The 19,977-nt window shown below is 46.4% G+C and overlaps 1 protein-coding gene across 1 annotated transcript; it reads right to left on the reverse strand.

Moving 5' to 3' along the window:
• Nucleotides 1-13,384: 13,384 nt before the first annotated feature.
• On the reverse strand, nt 13,385-17,185 carry LOC311585314 (protein WFDC11-like). The gene is made up of 4 exons (XM_084760388.1): nt 17,124-17,185; nt 15,612-15,748; nt 14,245-14,387; nt 13,385-13,546 (listed from the first exon to the last, which is right to left on the reverse strand). The coding sequence occupies exons 2-4, from the start codon at nt 15,709-15,711 to the stop codon at nt 13,463-13,465; spliced, it is 327 nt and encodes a 108-aa protein (XP_084616514.1). The 5' UTR covers nt 15,712-15,748; nt 17,124-17,185; the 3' UTR covers nt 13,385-13,462.
• Nucleotides 17,186-19,977: the final 2,792 nt, after the last annotated feature.

The raw sequence follows: 19,977 nt of genomic DNA on the forward strand, positions 1-19,977 counted from the left end.
AATATAACGCGCTAAGGGCATCTCTGTCACTTGCATAAGTGTCCTCATCGTGGCTGCACAACTTGAAAATGAGAAAGAAGAAATCACAATGTTCAATTCAGAAGCTGATTCACAGACAGTGGAAATTTATTTAGTCATGTAAATATGTAGCTGTATAAATTTTAGAAAGTGAGTGAATCTGAAAATTTCATACAGAGCAATGTATCCCAGACTCATAAGGGCAAATACCATATGTCTTTTCTCATGTGTGGATACCAGCTTCTAATTTGTTTTAAAGACTTTATTTTTTAGTTTGTGTGTCTTTGTGTCTATGGCATGTGGGTGCAGGTGCTCACAGATGCATGAAGAAGGTGTTGAACGCCCTGGAGTTGGAGTCATAGGTGACTGTGAGGGTCCTATTGTGGGAATGGCACTCGGGTCCCTTGGGAGAGCAGAAAGTTCCTTTAACTATTAGGCCATCTCTCTGGCCCAGAGTCTAAATGTATTTATTTGTATTTATGTGGGAATAAATGTGGGTAGGTCGTAAAAATAAGAAGGAAGTCATAAGCCGGGAAAAAGAAGCTCCAAAGAAAGGGAGTGGGAAGGTAATAGAATGCAAAGGGGGTACTGGAGGGGAAAAGATACAATTTAACCAAACTGCAGGAGCCAGAGAACCAGCATGTCTACTGAAAGGCAGTGTCTTCTGTACATGATACAGGAGCTGAGCCCATGAAAGCTCAACAGTATGATTGCCTTAACAAAGCCGGCACAACACAGGGACAGCACTGATTGGCACGTCAGTGTGGCAAGGGAAGGCACTCACCAGGCCCCACCCTTACATAAAGAGCCACAGGCAATTAATGGCTGCTGAGTGAGGGGTCAACCCTCTTCAGGGATGAGTCCCCCCCTCCCATAGGCTATCCAAGTTCAAGCGGTCATTCCTAAACACACACTCACGTGAACAACACCAAAATCAGCTCGGCAGCTTGTGTTTATATATGTATTTGTTTTCATATATGTGTAATGACAATAACTAAAGAAAAGAAGCCATGAATTTGAGAAAGAGCTGGGTAAAGAAGGAAAGGGAAAGGGATGTAAAATGGAGGGGGGTAGGCAGTGGACATATATGGCATGTAAAAATAAATTTAATAAAGAATATTTTCTAAAGAAACTTGTTACTTTTCATGCTAACTAAAAATTAGTTATGAAAATAAAAACAAACAGAAAGAATGCCACATAATGTCAATTTTAACAAAACAGTTCATATACAGTTTGTCCATATAAATGATGCCAGCACATCATACACCAGCCTGATGGAGTCAGATTCAGATTTTATTTTTCCTTTATTGTAAGATTTCATCTTTAGACTTTGTAAGTCTTAAGTGATAGTTTGAATCATCATTCAATCCAGGGGAGGAAGAACATATGAAAAATATTTTCTTCAGCAGAGGGACAGGTGAGGTCCTCGCTTGCCATCATCCATCTGACAAGGCTGGAGGTCAGATCTGTCTGGCCATGACGCTTGCACAGGGAGTCAGTACAATTAAAAGACAAAATATTTAAAAACCTTGGCTTTCACCCTTTATTTCCCAACTTATATGTTTGATCTCTGCCCGCAGCTGGGGAAAGAAAGAAAAACCATATCCGGACACTTGTGGCCAACACCATGAAGCCGCCATTGCTCCCGCTCCTGCTCTTCCTCTGCTTGCTGCTGCCGCCGCCTGCCCTGGGAGGGTGGAAGAAGGTACGCTCTGGTAGGTGGTGAGGGCGCCTTGTGAGCCACGCGCAGGGGCTGCGCTCACTTCTGGCCAAGGGAGTGGGCGTCATGTGTGGCACTTTGATTCAGACTCCACCTTCCCGGAAGCCAGAGAACCTGGGGAGCCCTCCAGCTGGGAAACTTCCCATATGGCGACATCCATCCAAACACCATGAGCAGTGGAGACGGACTATTGTCCGGTGCTAATACAGAGCCCCTCCATCCTTACAGAAGTTCTCTGGATCCTTTCATGAGAGTGAGATGAGTATTTATTAAACACCCATTAGTTTCGTCAAACTTAAAGTTTCATTAACACTTTAAAGTGTTTATGGGGTGCGCGCACACACACACACTACAAAATATCAAAATGTCTGTGCTTTGATGAGGTGAGACATCGAAGAATATCACAATATTAGCCACATTCATTTTGTTTGAGAGAAGTTGAAGCCTGAGAAATTGGGGTTGGGAATGAGGTGTCCTTAGAAAATCATGTATACATGTTAAGATAGTGAAAGCAACAGAGGGACTGAGCAGAAAACTTTCAGGACAGTGAGTATGCGGGCGGCAGTGGGGTATACTTCAATGGCTATCAATAGGAAGCAAAGAGAAAAGTAGAAAGTGAGGTTCCCACTGTCTTTGGCTCAGTTTTTCCCATTCTGCAAGTTGGGTTTAGAATTCACAACTTGATGAGGTTGTAGGCTCTGAAATCTAAGGTCTTACCAGTGTAAACTCGGCCAGGGGGTATATACAGGGAAGGTACCTCAGGTTTAATCTTTAGGACCCAGAATCCCGCAGTACCTTGGTGAGACATGGAGGGCGACACATACAGATATGCTTCTTGTAGAGAGACCTGGTTAGAACAGGAGGCGCGTTCATGGATCGCAGAGGGACTTCCTGGCACGGGGCAGCCACATTCCAGAAGGGCTTGCTAAGTCCGAAGGGGTTTCTGATGCTCGATATGAGCCAGTAGACTCTGCCGACACCTAGCATCTCAATTCCAGAGGAGATCCCAGAAATCGAACAGTGCTGGGTACAGCCTCCACAAAGGCTTTGTGAGAACCGGTGCTTGAGGACGCACAATTGTGTGCAGTCAAACCACACGTGCTGCTGGACGTACTGTGGGAAAATCTGCCTGGACAATGAGTGAGTGGCTTGTGGTGAGAAGGTGAAGGCGTGGGCATGCTCGAATTCTGCTCCTTGCTCACTGTCCAATCCACGAATTAGAAGTTGCAGGAAATTGCAGTCATCTAAATCCCAGTCATGGAAAATATCACACAAAGCAAACTCCATCTCCAAACCCAGGTTACTTTTTCTCAGCGAGGTCCTAGAGGACCTTGTATCCAGATGTCAATCAGCAAACCTTTTGGGGGGGAAGTCATTGTAGTTTGTTTTAAAGTCTATTTATTTAATGTATGTGCACACATGTGTGCCACAGCGACCGTGGGAAGGTCAGGGGACAACTTGTGAGTAATGTCCTCTTCTATCATCGAGGCCCTTGGGACTGAACTTGCATCATCAGGCTTGGTGACCGAATACTCTTATCCACTGAGCATCTGATTTTGAAAAGGGCAAATCTTGACATAAGAGAGAACTTCTGTCACTGTCTGGGGCTTGGGGTTCCGTTGTTCGGATATGGCTCCACTACCAGGGATACCAGTGCTAACAGTCTACTTTCTCTCTTCCAGAGAACCCTTCAAAACAATGATGAACTTCTAGTCTCTCCGTGGTCCGCTGCTGGTGTGGGCTGTGTGGTGACTGCGATCTGGGAGGAATGGTGCCAGCTTCCCTGTAGGGGCACTCACTCCAGCTGAGGGCACCTCTGTCCTTCCCTTGATGTGTTCATTCAGAGAAATCTAAGCTTTTGTCCAATAAATGGATCTACCAGCATGAGGGCTCTGGGGTTCTTGCATTTCTCTTGTTAGAGAGCCCACAAGTGCCATCAGTGGCTCCCATCCCACAGACGGGCACTGCTGGATGGACACTGATCCATCCATCTGTGGGAAAGTGTGTCAAGGGAGTGGGAGGCGGGATTAGGGGTGGCAATGATTAAGATACATTGTGCACACTTATGAAATTGCTGAAGAGTAAGTGACAGAGAAAAGGCTGGAGAGACGTGTGTGTGGGTGTGGGTGTGTGTGTGTGTGTGTGCACAGGTGTGCGTGGCTGTGCACATACACAGACGTGGGGCAGCCTTATCTTTTATTCTTCCAAAGGTTTTATTTTGTTTCCTAATTAAGTGTACATGGGCAGGGAGCATGAGTGTATGAATGCAGGTGCCCTCGAGGCCAGAAGAAGGCGTCAGATTCCCTGGAGCTGGCGTTGCAGGATGCTGTGAACCACCTAACATGGATGCTGGGAACTGAACTCAGGTCCGCTGGGAGTGTGTGCTCTTACCCTCTGAACTACCCCTTTGTCTCAGCCCCTCGATGTCACCTTTCAGTGGCCTCTGGCATTTGCTTTCCTGCATAAACATTTTGGTAGACACATGCAGACATGCATTGGTCACGGATGTGTTCTGTGAACCATCCGTTCAATGGCTCTAACATATACATGGCTGTATAGTTACTAACATTAATAGAAATGGTGTCAGAGTGTTAGAATCAGCACCTCTAGCTGTTCACAGCTGTGTCTTCAGGAAACACTGCACAGTGGTGTGTTTGAAAAAACAAAAATGCTTCCACTTTTGTACATATACACCCCCACACACATGATTGAGCCTTAATTTATTACATATGTTTCTAAATAAAATATCAGGACACTTGATTATCCAATTTCATAAAAGAATGAGTATTATATTAAAGTGTACACATACACTGGCTGGTGGTCACGGGATAGAGGAATGTGGATATTTCTCCACTCCCTCTTTGTCTATTTTAAAAATTATAAAATCTAAGGATCTGTTTTGTTGCTTAGAGAAAGCAATATATTCTGCAAAGGAGCAATTTAAAAAAGGGAGGGATGTGTCCTGTGAGCCAGGAAGCATCCTGAGGAAGTTGGAACACATGTGGGGCCAGAGGCGGGACAGGAAGAGGGGTTTGCTTGCCTTCATTTCTTTTTCTGCTCCTAGCAACAGCGGGTGAAGAGCTGTCTTCCAGCAAATGCCGTCGGCCATGAGGCTCCAGACCCTCCTTCTCACCATGTCCATGCATGGGCTTGCAGTGTTTCTGCATGTTCTGGGAAGCCTCAGGGATAAACATGGTAGCAATATTAGCATGTGTGCATGCATGTATATGCACAAGAAGAGGTTGTCAGATCCCTTGGAGCCATGTATGTGTGTATGTATGTGTGTGTGTATGTATGTATGTATGTATGCATGTATGTATGCATGCATGTATATGCACAAGAAGAGGTTGTCAGATCCCTTGGAGCCATGTATGTGTGTATGTATGTGTGTGTGTATGTATGTATGTATGTATGCATGTATGTATGCATGCATGTATATGCACAAGAAGAGGTTGTCAGATCCCTTGGAGCTATGTATGTATGTATGTGTGTATGCATGTATGCATGTATGTATGCATGCATGTATATGCACAAGAAGAGGTTGTCAGATCCCTTGGAGCTGAATTTGCAGACGGTGGTGAAGCAGGCTGGGCAGGATTGCAGGTGACCTCTTCATCTACCCAATGTTCATCTTTGGGGTCTTGGATATGTCAGTCATGTCACCTCTTTTTCAGTTTTCTTACTTGAACAGAAGTGACACCCCCACCTATCTCACGGGAATAACTTTGATGCTATTCCAGGCAGCAACTCATCTGAAACCCACGCCTCCTGTATGGGAGCTTGTGAGACGAACTGACCTCTCCTTTGTCCAGACCTGTGACAGAGCACAGAGGGAAAGCAGTTCAGAGGCTTAGACACTAGACGACTTTTGCGGTGACAGTTTTTGTTTTAAATATTTATTTATTTATTTATTTATTTATTATGAATACAGTGCTCTTCCTGCATGTACATGTGCAGCCCAGAAGAGGGCACCAGGTCTCATTTTAGACAGCTATGAGCCATCATGTGGTTGCTGGGAATTAAACTCAGGACTTCTGGAAGAGCAGACAGTGCTCTTAACCTCTGAGCCATCTCTCCAGACACTGTGGTGTCAGCTTTCATTTTAGCCCACAAGCTACGTGACAGCCCTATCACAGACTATGTTTTTTGGCACTCATCTATCTAAAGGCACTGGACCGTTTAGACACAGATGGTGCCTCAAGGTTGGCTGGGGACATTGTATGCTGCATCTCTAACCCTAATCCAGAATTCCTCAGCCACAAGGTGAAGAGGCGTTTTCTGGAGCACCTGAGCTCATCTACAGGGAGGAAGGGCCTCAGAGGCACCTGTCTGTGTTGGTGCTGGTGTTTTGAGGAATGGTCTTACCCTGTGGCCCAGCCTTGGTAGAATGTATGGCAATCCCCCTGCCTCAGCCTCCTGAATGTCACCCCATATCCAACTTTGTACCATGATCTTTCACTTCACACCCCACTCAGTATTGATTCTCCCCACTCAGTATTGATTCTCCTTTGATGATCAAAGCACAGCCTGCCACAAATGCCTCCAGGTCTCACGTAGGTGGAGAAACTGGATAGGAAAGATTTTTATAAAGCGAGATGCCTCTCGAGCACATGAAGGCAGTGGACCGAGCAAAAATAGAGTTGGAATCTTGCCACAGAGTCATTGTTTGGTGAGTGGAGAAATTTGTTCACCAAAAATAAAAGAGAAACATGGTAGGAGCTGGGGAGATGGTGTAGTGGATAAGAGAGCTTCCTGACCTGAGTTCTGATCCCAGCACTCACATTTTTAAAAAAATCCTAGCAGGACTTCACATGCCTGCAACCTCAGTGCTCCAGAAAGTGAGGAAAAAGATCATCAGTGCTTGCCGGCCACCTAGCCAGGTTGAAAACTGGTGAACTCCAGGTTCAGAGAAAGATCCTCTTTCAGGAGGATAAGGTAGGGAGTGACAGATAAGGCCACCTACTGTCCTCCTCTGCCCTTCCACCACATCACACACACACACACACACACACACACACACACACACACACACACCCTATGAGGTCAAGCACTCTCAACCAGCAGACTCCTCTCAAACTTGGCCCACAGGATTTCTTTACGTAGCAACAGAAGTCCGTGTGAGAACAAATCTTCCTAAGGTGCACTGATGGTGCTTGGAGCAGTGAGACATATGTGCTAAGACTCCATACACTTGGCTGAGGAGGATGAGCAGGAACAAAGACAGAGCCACGGTTAGGAAACCCAAGTACGACAGTGCCGGAAAACACGGAGGGGAAATTGGTGAAAAAGAAAACGGTACCTACTGGGGTTTGTAGTTTCTTCCCCAAAGGTTCCTGCACTGGGCGGGTGGGGGTGGTCCCCAGAGCAGCAATGGCAAGAGTGAGACAACCATTAAGAGGTGGGGCCTTGCCAGAGATAGGTTCTCTAGTAAGCAGAGATGGATGGGAGTGGGAGGCGCAGAGGGAGGGAGAAACATTGAGGTGGACATATTGTGGGCTGAGCACTCAAAGGCAGTGGAAGGAGAGGGTTGAGACTGAGTGGGAAAGAGGCTGGAGAGATGGCTCAGCAGGTCAGGGCACTGGCTGCTCTTCCAGAGGACCCTGGAAGCTCACAGCTGTCTGTAACTCTAAAGATCTGACACTCCCACACAGATATACCTCTCCCTCTCTCCCTCTCCCTCTCTCCCTCCCTCTCTCTCTCTCTCTCTCTCTCTCTCTCTCTCTCTCTCTCTCTCTCTCTCTCTCACACACACACACACACACACACACACACACACACACACACAGCAAAGCTTTAACTGGTGGTTTATTTTCTTTGTTCCATAAAATCATTTATTACTTAAAAACAAACATAAATTGTAAATTTCTCTTCACGTGTGTAGTGTAGGCATGTGTGTACATATACACGCATGCTGTGCATTTCTGTGTGGAGGCTAGAGGTAGATGTCAGAGTCTCTCACGAAACTTAGGATTCACAGTCTCAGCTCCAGGCAGCCGAGCAAGACCTAGGGTCTGTCTGTTTCCACCATCACCCCCAGTTCTGGCTTGCAGACATTTGCCTCCAGGCCAGCTTTTACACACAGACCCTTTATCCAGCAAGCCGTCTCCTAACCCTAAATTACATATTTCATGAATAAGTTATATTAGCATGAAGAGAGAGCTGATTACGAGAGAGGAGATATCATTTCTGAGAAAAGCCACACAAGAACAGGTCAGTGGGGTCAAGAGGAAGGACACGTCATTTAACGGCTTGCCTAGATTTGGCCACTTGAGAGATCAGAGAGCCCTCATCCTGCCATCCAGACCAGACCAGGTCCTGTCAGAGCCATGTCGTCTAGGGCTCTGCTGCTCATCCTTGGTGTGCTGTGGCTGCTAACACTAGTCCAAGCAGGGATCTGCCAAAAAGGGCAACTTGCAGGTGGGTGGGTATGTGGGTAACAGGCAAGGAATGACTGAGAACAGACCCAGGTGTGATACCACTGTGTACCCTACTCTTCCACAGCTCTATCGAGGCTCAGGGTGACCGCAAGCCCCTGAGCTCTGGTTTCCAGCACTAGACATAGTGATGAGGCAATCCTGCCCATCCACAATCTTCTTTGTTCCAAAGATCCAGAAACAAATAGTGATGAAAGGGGCCCCGTGGCTGATGTACACTTGGGAGTGTGAAACATAACAGATGCTCATGGGGGAGGAGGTGCATAGAAATGAGCCTAGGTGCAGAACCAAAGGCCATTGAACAGGAAAGAGGTAAGGTAAAGTTGTCATATGGGATGGGGACGGGGTGGAGGGAGCAAAAGGTAAGCTCTGAAAGGGACAGGATACCAGGAAGAGAGAGACAGAAAAGGAAGCCAAAAAAGACCAGAGGCTGATCAGTTGCCCTCATGGGCCCTGCAAATTCTAACAAGTTGAGAAATGTCTCAGGTTTCTATGAGCTGAGGAAGAGTGTGCGTCCCACTGAGATGATGTCATCACAGCTCTTTCTACTAGAAGAGACTATCCCAAATGGATTGAGCTAGAAATGATCATAATGAGTGAGTTAACCCAGAAGCAGAAAGACTCAAATGGTATATACTCACTTATATCTGCATATTAGCCCAAGGGGCATGTCCCACGAAAGACTTCACTTACCAGGAAACTGAGACAGAGGGGAGGACATTCTAGTGGGACTCTAGATGAGAGAATCATGGGAGAATGGCAAAGTAGAAGGATCCAGAGTGTCCTAGAAGCCTACAAGTAGAACATTATGATAGGCAGATTTGGGCACAGGGGTCCCGCTCAAACTAAGACACCAGCCAAGGACAATACAGGCGGTAAACCTTAATCCCCTACCCAGATCTAGCCAATGGACAGAACACTCTCCACAGTAGAGTGGAGAGTGGGATATTACTTTCTCACATACTCTGGTGCCTCACCTTTGACCATGTCCCCTGGAGGGGGAGACCTGGTGGCACTCAGAGGAAGGACAGCAGGTTACCAAGAAGAGACTTGATACCCTATGAACATATACAGGGGGAGGTAATCCCCCTCAGGAACAGTCATGGGGAGGGGAATAAGGGGAAAATGGGAGGGAGGGAAGAATGGGAGGATACAAGAGATGGGATAACCATTGAGATGTAACAAGAATAAATTAATAAGGAAGAAAAAATGAAAAAAAAAACAAGAGACTATCCCTGGCTTAGGGAATGTGGATAGGAACAGGGGGCTCAGACACCAAATCGCTACAGAGAGAGGTGATGCCGTCCGCATGGGACTTGGTGAGAGACCCAGAGACAACCCAGGCGTGGTGTGAGTGCTCAGCACATCAAAAGCACTTTAAGAGGCGTGGTCTCTAGACATCCACTCCACTCACCTACCTGGTCTTGTGCTTCTTCAGCATCAAGAAGCATCCCTGTCTTCAGAGAGTGTGAGAGGAAGCCCAAATCATACCTGTGCAAACACTACTGTAAAGCTGACGAAGACTGCCAAGCCAAGCGCATCTGGTGCTCAACCTATTATGGCAATGTTTGCATGAAAGTGCTGGGCAAAAGCGTATGGGATGACATGGATGCTACCATTGACAGTTTCTATGCAGAGTTTGGGTTTGAAAAAAAAGTGTATTTAGTCCCACACCCACCACATCACGTTTACCCGTTACCTTTGGTAAGTAAACCATAACAAATGCCACGGCAACTGGCCTCTTCAAGTGCTGCTAATAAAACTCCAGATGTGCCCTTCTCACGTCCAGTATTCCCTCCCTCCATCTCTCTCTCTCTCTCTCTCTCTCTCTCTCTCTCTCTCTCTCTCTCTCTCTCTCTCTCTCTCTCTCTCTTTCTCCTTAGTAATTTGTCCTTTTGTCCTGTGTAGTTTGTCCTTTTGTCCTGTGTACCCACTCTAAGTCCAGGAGGCTCCAACACACAAAACTAGCTCTCCCAGAGCAAATTGCTCAGGTCCAGCAGCATGACCTGGTGTGAAAAAGAACATTCCTTTGCTTGGTCCAGAGAGACTTAAAAAAATAACTAAAGCAGAGAGTGGGAGGCCTCCTTAAAGATGGGGTTTTTTTTCCCTTAGCTATGGTCACTCCCATCTGCTTTCGGACCTCACCTTCTGAAATTAGTGTTCATGTGCAGTGAAGTTAGTCAATCCAGGGAAATCGAGTGACATGGTTAGGCCTAGGAGAGAGTGACAGGGTCACATGGACTGGAGGAGGGTGTTTCCTCTGGACTCTTTTGGCTCAGGTTTCTGTCACATGCCTACATCAAACCTCCGGATGTATATGGACACACCGATGCTGGAGACCGGTTGGCATCTGAGACTCCAGCAATTTTATTAACTGGATTGTTTCCACCAACCTCAAAACACCCTTTTTAGACTCTTTTTTAAATGTACATGCATATCAGAAAGCAGGGAAATAGGTGGTTTGTACTGACATTGCAGAAGACGATTTGGCACAAGTGGCTCCGTGACTTACCCTTACTAGGGGTACAAATTCCCCCCTACTCTGTGTGATCAACTCTCCCCTGAAGTGATCTTGTTGCTAAGCCGTTCATGGCATCACTACAGCCCACCTAAGGAGGTTAACCTAGAAAGGCCATTTACAAATACAGGTTGGAATCAAAGACTGGGAGGGGGATGCATGGGTTTGTGGCCTAGGACAAGAGTGGGGCATCATAACAGGAGCACTCACTGGGAACCAGGAAGGGGAGGGAGGAGGAAGAGAGAGAGGGGAAAGGTGCTGTGGCTAAGTCAAGGTGTGGCTTAAGAAATACTTGTTATTAGGGCTATCGGTATGACAGCAGTATTATCTAACCCATGTTCACAGTCAATAAAGACACAGACACCTGATGCAGTTTAGAATAAGCCTTTACCTGGGGCAAGGCAGATGCTACCTCCATTATCTCCCAGTCTCCATCCCGTTCCATGTGCTTCTAATAACTTCTATTCGTGCTACCTCCCATCCATACCCCCAAATACTTGCTAAGGTTGTTCATTTTGGCCATGTCTTTCCACGAGGAACTTCAGAGTGGATCTTTTCCTATCGCCTGGCGATTCTCCTCCTCCTTCCTGTCTGTTCTCCCAAGATCCTCCCTCTCTTCAGAGCCCATGAACCTTAGCCATGCCAATCCCATTCGCCTGCCTGGGTGTGTCTGCTTTTTATTTTGTTTTTTTTTTTTAATGTATTTATTTATTACATATACAGTGTTTTGCTTGTGTGTACGCCTGCATGCCAGAAGAGGGCACCAGGTCTCATTGTAGATGGTTGTGAGCCACCATGTGGTTGCTGGGAATTGAACTCAGGACCTCTGGAAGAGCAGACAGTGCTCTTAACCTCTGAGCCAGGAATAAGTTTTAAGGCAAAGTTGCACAGCAAAATTTGGGGTACATAAGAATATGCTCATCAGGGCAGCAGTTAGATCTTGAGAACTAGTAATAAGCATCAGAGCACATACCATTAGACCAACCTGCAACAGAAAGAGAGGTGAGGGGAAGAGAGAGATTCACTTGCAGGGGCAAAACCCACACAGCCTAAGGGCCTCTCCCTGGGACCTAGCAATACCTGTTTCTAGCACTTCCAATAGTATCACGCCACATGGACCTTTGGAGGATGCATCGAAACCTCAGCAGTGGACACTTGGGACATGGCATCAAATATGAAGAGAGTTTCGTCAATCAGCCCATGCCTGGGAGCAATGTGTGGGGCTTTTTCTAGGCTATTTAGTGAAGGGCTCAGCGAAAGAGCCACCTGATCTGTCACACCAGAGCCTCTGGTCTTAACCTCAAAAGTATCACACGGCTCTTGGGGACTTTCCTTTCATTTTGAATTCTGACAGGGGGAGGCTGCTCTAAGGAAAAGATCTCCATCAGCCAGCATGGATGTTGGAGGCAGGTCGGCAATGAGGCCATGCTCTCCTGGACATGTCGGATTATTAAGTTACACCACTTGAACCAAATGCCTTAAGGGAAGAACTTAAGAGAGAGAAGACATATTTTAGCTAACAGTTTCAGTGACGTCTGCCATGGTGGGGAGAAGGTGGTAAGAAGAGCAGCTTATATCATGGTGACAAAGAAGTTGACAAACGAACCCCATGAGGGGACAGCGCTTGATACAGCTCTAAGTGCACACTGCACTCCCAGTGAGTGACCTCATCCAGCATGGCCTGTCCTTGTGCCTTTAGCACCATCATAAAAAGCTATTACATCATCCAAATCATGGATGGGACTCAGTCATTAAACCATAGGCCTCAAGACCTAACTAGCTCCAGAAATAGCATCAAGGAGATCTCCAGAAATTTGCTTTCCTCGACTCTTGGTCAACTGTCAATGCAATCGAGTTCACAATTAAGATCAACCACCAAGGTAGGTTAGATGACTCCACCACAGGTAAAAGCCTGGTGGCTACATTTGGTCCCCAGATATCCCAAAGTTGGTTGAGTGTTTTCTTTTCCTCAGAAAATCATGTTGAGTTTTTACATCTTGATTTAATCTTTAACAACTTCATACATGTAATACTATCTACTGGTTTCCCTCACCCCACCCCCACCCCATGCAGCTTCTCTTAGCGCCCTTCTACCCCCCCCCCATCACCCTGTCCACCATCTGCTACCTCAGCAAGTGCCCCTCCAACTTTCATGTCATTTCGATTTGTGGTTTGGATCTGGGAACTTCTCAGAGGGCATATAAATGCTAGAGCCCACAGAAGCAGTGTTGTGGATCAGGCGAAGGGATTGCAGTTTTAGTTATGGTCAAAGAAGAAACAAAAAGTAAGAAATTAGAGACAAGGATCTGTCTCTGTCTCTGTCTATGTCTATCTCTGTCTCTCTCTCTCTAACTCTCTCTCTAAATAACTCTCTCTCTTCCTCCCTCCCTCCCTCCCCCTTCTCTCCCCTATATTGTGATAGGGGGTGAAACTGTGGCCAGATAAAGGGTAGGAAAAAGAGGAGCCCACAAAGTAGCAGCGACTGGCTATGATAAACAAGGAATCAGAGAAAGAAAGACTTTGAAAGAAGGAGGGATTTGGGGGGAATAGAGAGATGGTACTAGAAGAACTTTGATCAAATGACCTGGTATTTAATTTGAACTTGCAAAAGAATAAATATTTTTTTAAAGCAATGTATTCGGGGAAATAGCAGAATGACATGAAGTGTGGGGGGAGGAGAACACTGAAGCCTGCCTGGGAGTAAGTGGCTTATTTTTCAAGTCTGTTTGCCTTTTTACCCCCCCCCCCAAAAAAACACAGTGTTTCCAAAAATCAGCTCCCAGCCCACTTCTGAAGCCTCTTAGGCGCTGGTGGCTCACGCGGAAGTCGGCGTCCGTTCTTTCTTCCATAAAATTTCTGTAAAAGAGGAAATCTAGATTCTTAGAGATCCAGAGTTTCTGCGAAACAAGCGTTCATCCTCAAGCTGTATTCCCTTTTCCACTGGCTAACATGTCCCGTGACGGACATCATAGCCTGTCCACTTCTGGGCAAATGAGACACTGCTTTATCGAGAAATCTGGCTGAACCCAATGTGCCCACAGAGAGGTCTAACTATGAAGTCAATGGTTACAAATGTAGATGAACTAGGGAAGAGGCATTCGAAGAGGCAGGCCATTAGAGGCAGAGGCAGGCGTATCTCTCTGAGTCTGAGGCCAGCACAAACTACATATTGAGTTCCAGGACAGTCAGGACTGTATAGAGAGAGACCTTGTATTCAAAAGGCAGTGATCTTTAAACTGGGGTCTCATTTCATGCACCAGTGAATTGCTTTCCTAATTTGAGGCCTGAGTCTGGGGGGGGGCTTGTGGGGGGGGTGTATGTATGTATATGTGTTTGTGTGAACATCTGTGTCTGTGTGTGAGCCTATGCTTGTGTGTATCTGTGAGTGGGCCTGTGGTGTGTGTGTGTGTGTGTGTGTGTGTGTGTGTGTGTGTGTGTGTGTGTGTGTGTGTGTTTCTGTCTGTCTGTCTGTGCCTCATATTTAACCAACTTTGGTCCTCTAATGAGGAATAATGAAATCAGTGAAGACAACCCCCTCCACATTTGCAGCTCACCCCAATTACTGCACAGATGTTCCCACAGTAGGTAAAGCAGCATTTGTAATTCTTGTGTTCACATCTGAAACTTCTGGAACACTTCTTGGCACAGTCGTTAACTTTTGGCAATCCCCAGCATTCCTCGAGTAACTTTTCTTTCGCTGAAATTGAAATGAAATGGTGAGAGGCTGACTGACACTACTGCACAACCAAGCGCTGTAAGACAAGCCATTCCTGAGCCTGGGGCTTCCTCTTACAATCTGAGCCCCACAGGCCTGCCAAGATGTCTCTCTTCTATGCTCCCTCATAGCAGTCAGCCCATTGGCCCTGACCTCATTGTCTATCCACTGAATTCATTACTTCAGTTCCCACAGGCCTTGCCAGAGTCTGCGTACCTCCTATGCGCTCTTCTATAAAATATACATTGATTTAACAAGAGATGTTAAAGTCTGAGACACCTACTACCTCATTACAATATCTGTGTCAGAGAGACAGAGAGAGTGTGAATAAGCTTTCTGGTTTTGTCGTTGTTTTGTTTGTGAGATGGGATCTCACGTGGCCCAGGCTATCCTTGAACTCACATGACGCTGAAGGTTCCCTTGAAGCCCTGCTTCCACCGCCAAGTGCTGGGATTACAGACGTGGAATCCTGCCTGTGTGCCTGGCCTACAGGCAAATGCCTGGCTTGGACCAGGTTTTTTCTACGCTCTCTCCTTGCTGAGCAGTCCAAGACACATGCGTGGAGGTCAGAGGACAGTTTTGTGGAGTCGGCTGCCTCCCTTCACGTTTATGTGGGTCCCAGGGATTGAACCTAGGTCCGCAGGCTTTCACAGCAAACATTTTCCCACTGAACTACTTCACTGGCCGCACTCCAAATCCTCTCTCTCTCTCTCCATCCCATCCGATGCTTCTCCTCTTCTCATAGGAGTCACAACCTTGCTCTCCTAAGGACTCTGGAGTCTTGTCCCACTCTAAAGGTGTGTGTGTGTGTGTGTGTGTGTGTGTGTGTGTGTGTGTGTACATATACATACACACACAATACACATATACATAGACACACACTTTAAAGTGTGAATGAAATTTTAAGTTTGATGAAACTAATGAGTATTCAATAAATACTCATCTCACTCTCATGAAAGGATCCGCAGAACTTCTGTAAGGATGGAGGGGCTCTGTATTAGCACCGGACAATAGTCCGTCTCCACTGCTCATGGTGTTTGGATGGATGTCGCCATAGGGGAAGTTTCCCAGCTGGAGGGCTCCCCAGGTTCTCTGGCTTCCGGGAAGGTGGAGCCTGAATCAAAGTGCCACACATGACGCCCACTCCCTTGGCCAGAAGTGAGCGCAGCCCCTGCGCGCGGCTCACAAGGTGCCCTCACCACCTACGAGATAGTGTAGTAGTCCACCCTCCCAGGGCAGGCGGCGGCAGCAGCAAGCAGAGGAAGAGCAGGAACAGGAGCAATGACAGCTTCATGGTGTTGGTCATAAGTGTCTGGATATGGTTTTTCTTTCTTTCCCAGCTGCTGGCAGAGATCAAACATATAAGTTGGGAAATAAAGGATGAAAGCCGAGGTTTTTTAATATTCTGTCTTTCAGCTGTACCAACTCTCTGCCCAAGCATCATGGCCAGATAGATCTGACCTCCAGCCTTGTCAGACAGATGATGTCCCTCTGCTGAAGAAAACATTTTTTATATGTTCTTCCTCCCCTTGATTGAATGATGATTCAAACTATCACTTAAGACTTACAAAGTCTAAATGTGAAACCTTAAAAAAAAATAGAAAAATAAAATCTGAATCTGACTCCATCAGGCTGGTGTATGATGTGCTGGCATCATTTATATGGACAAACTGTATATGAACTGTTTTGTTAAAATTGACATTATGTGGCATTCTTTCTAGTTGTTTTTATTTTCATAACTAATTTTTAGTTAGCATGAAAAGTAACAAGTTTCTTTAGAAAATATTCTTTATTAAATTACATTTTACATGCCATATATGTGCACTGCCTACCCCCCTGCCATTTTACATTCCCTCCCCCTTCCCTCCTCACCCAGCCCTTTCTCAAATTCATGGCTTCTTTTTCTTTAGTTATTGTCATTACACACATATGAAAACAAATACTTATATAAACACAGGCTGCCGAGCTGATTTTGGTGTTGTTCACGTGAGTGTGTGTTTAGGAATGACCGCTTGAACTTGGATAGCCTATGGGAGGGGGGGGACTCATCCCTGAGGAGCGTTGACCCCTCATTCAGCAGCCATTAATTGCCTGTGGCAGTGATTTGAGACAAGGTTTTTCTGTGTAGCCCTTCCTGTCCTGTAACTCACTCTGTGGACCAGGCTGCCCCTGAATTCACAGAGATCCACCTATCTCTGCCTCTAAGTCCTGAGATTAAAGGTGTGCACCACCACCATCCAGCAAAGAAAACTTTCTAAGACAGCTCTTCTTTTTGTTGGTTTGTTTGTTTGTTGAGACAGGGTCTCTCTCTGTTATCCTTGGCTGTCCTGGACTCAATTTGTAGACCAGACTGGCCTTGAACTCACAGCAATGCCCCTGTCTCTGCCTCGCAAGCGCTGGGATTAAGTCATGTGCCACCATGCTGGGCTAAGCCAGCTCTTCTTACTCTTTGGGACCCCCTGTGTGGGTCAAAGGACCCTTTCCCAGGGTCAGCTATGACCATCACAAAACACAGACACTTACACTTTGATGCATAACAGTAGCAAAATCACACTTATGAAGAAACAACCAAAATAATTTTATGGTCAGGGGTCATCACGACATGAGGAAATATATATTAAAGCGTCACGGCTTTAGGAAGGTTGAGAACCACTCGTATGCAACCCCCAGATCCCAGTCTCTACAGGCTCACAGCCCAGGACCTTGCTCTCTACCTACCTCCGAAGCTGTCTCAGCGGGAAGACCTGGCAACCCTTTGTCAGGTGGTGCTTTCTCCTGGGTTCCGGGGCAAGTAATGAGAGGGCTGAACGGCAGGGTTTGGATTTTGGTTGTGTTTTTAACTGGGTCATCTCTATCTCAGATCTTAATGTGAGCACATACAGGACCTTGCGGCTGGTTCCTAATTTTCTTCCTGCTGTTGGCAGAGTAGAAAAGCCAGCACAAGATGCACCCACCTGACTGCCTTCCCCATCACACACAGAAGCCTGGGTGACTGTGGGAGTGAGCAAGAGGTCGGTAAATCAGTCTCTCTGAAGCACCATGAGATGTCTTTGGAAAATCCAATCTGCCTTTCTATCTGTTTCACCAACAATAGCAGCCTCCTAACAAGACTCTTGTGTGTTTTATGCCAATGGGGGAAAGGACGGATGACTCATCTAAAAGAGTTTAGAAATCAGTATATGCTATATAGTTATAAATCCTAGACTTGTGGGCTGGAGAGATGGCTCAGGGATTAAGCACATTTACTGTCTGTAATTTTTTATTTATTGTTATTACTTTCCCTTTGCTTGACAAAACACCACGGCCCAAACAACTTGCAGAAGAAATAGTTTGGTTTGGCTTCTGGTTCCTGAGGTATAAGAGCACATGACAGGGCTGGGCAGTGGTGGCGCATGGCTTTAGTTTCAGCACTTGGGAGCCAGATGATAACGGATCGCTGTGGGTTCAAAGTCGGCCTGGTCTACAGAGCGAGTTCTAGCACAGCCAGGCCAGGGCTACACAGAGAAACCCTGTCTCAAAAAACAGAAAACAAACAAATAACAACAACAAAAACAAGAAACAGGAGGACATGGCAGCAAGCAGCAGGCATGCTCAAGCACCAACAAGATGAACGACCAAATCTTCAGCCACGATCCTGAAACAGATGGATCTAACTGGACAGAGTAGGAAGCCATAAACCCCAAAAGCCCACTGCTCTGGGCAGAGACATACTTCCTCAAACAACTCCAACAACTGAGGACCAAGTGTTCAATTCATGAGCTATGGAGGACATTCTCCTTCAAACCACAGCACTGCTCTAGCAGAGGACCTGGGTCTGGTTCCCAGCACCCACCATGCGGTGCACGGCAACCTGTAACTTGGTTTCCAGGGCATCGGATGCTGTATTATGTGCACCACATATGTGCAGTGCCAGGGCTACACAATGAGATACTGTCTCAAAAGGAAGGAAGAAAAAGAGGAAGAGAGGAAGGAAGAAAGGAAGGAAGGAAGGAAGGAAGGAAGGAAGGAAGGAAGGAAGATAGACAACTATGTCCTATCTTCTGGGGCTGGAAAATTTGGCTCAGTGGTTATGAGCACTTGCTGCTCGTGCAGCAGATGCAGGTTTTATCTCACATACCCACATGTCACCTCAAAACCATCTTCAGCCCTGGTTCCAGGCTGTCCTATGCCCTCTGCTGGCTTCCATAGGTATTGCATGAACACAGTGCAAAGATATGGTGCAAACACTCACACTAAAAACAATATTTTTTTTTGTAAAATAATAATAATAATTAATAGTAGTAATAGTAATAGGACTGAGGATGTAGATCATACCTGGCATACCATACACAGTGTGCTGGGTTCCATTCCTAGCAATACACACACAGTCACACACACACACAGTCACACTCACACACACACATTCACACTCACACACACACACAGTCACACACACAGACACACATTCACACACGCACACACACACATTCACACTCACACACACACACACACACACACACACGCACACATACACACACACACAGCACATGGAGTGGGAAGAAGGGAGGGAAGGAAGGAAGGTGGAGAAAGAGAGAGACAGAGACAGAGACGGAGACAGAGACAGAGAGACAGATATTTATGTTCCACATGAAAAGGATGAAAGGATAGCAAATCTGGAAGTGGTCTTTTACCCACCTCACTATCTGCATCTTACCTTTCACAGGGCTTGGCTCCTGCCTGGCACTTCTACTGAATAGAACATGGTGTTGGGTGTGTGGGTGAAGAGATAGAAAAGTTGTTTTCAACCCTGGCCACTTGGTACTTTCCAAGATGGCCTCAGGGCTATTGTATTCTATCTGAGAAAAACCACATCCCCATACCTGTCCCGAGCACCTGACAGCACATGATGTCCCAAGCTGAGCTCTTGCCCCCTCAGGGATAAAATAACTAGTAACCAATCATTTTAAAGGTCAACTAACCAATCATGTTTGTACTAAGTTCTGTGTCTCTAAGGGTATTCAAACCCCCCACCATTACAGAACGAGGTCTTTCCATCTCTCCAGAGTATGGGGGGACCCAGATGCATCAGCTTAATAAATTCCTTTGCTTTTGCATCGACTCTGGCCTCTGGCTCTCAATTGGGCTTCCAGGAAAAGACTCTGGCGATCAAAGTCTAACAAATGGAGGTCCCACCGATATGTGAAGCCCCTTGAGAACCAGACTCTGGCCGAGGAATAACAGGTACCATTACCACTGCAGCTTGTCTCCTCTCTTGTCTCTGTAACTGTCACTTCCTCCTTTACTCTGAATCTGGTTCGTGAATGATTGGTCTGGACTGAGGAAGCAATGTACAGGGAACCACGTTGCCTAGTATAAGGAGACAGTGTATGTGTCTCCATCTGGTCTGAGGAAGCATCTGCGTTGCTCTCAGTGTCCTCACAAAAGTCAGGGTCCCCAGCAAGAGCTGTCCCCACTGGGGGATAGTGTCCCCACGTGGATGGACTGAGAGGATGCTCTAAGTCCCAGGAGCAGGGTGAAATAGCCTGATGGCCAGACCATCTCTGCCCATGGTGCCATGTTAATACAAGAGATG

Source organism: Acomys minous, assembly GCF_964271855.1.
Source record: "Acomys minous genome assembly, chromosome: 15".
Taxonomy (NCBI): Eukaryota; Metazoa; Chordata; class Mammalia; order Rodentia; family Muridae; genus Acomys; species Acomys minous.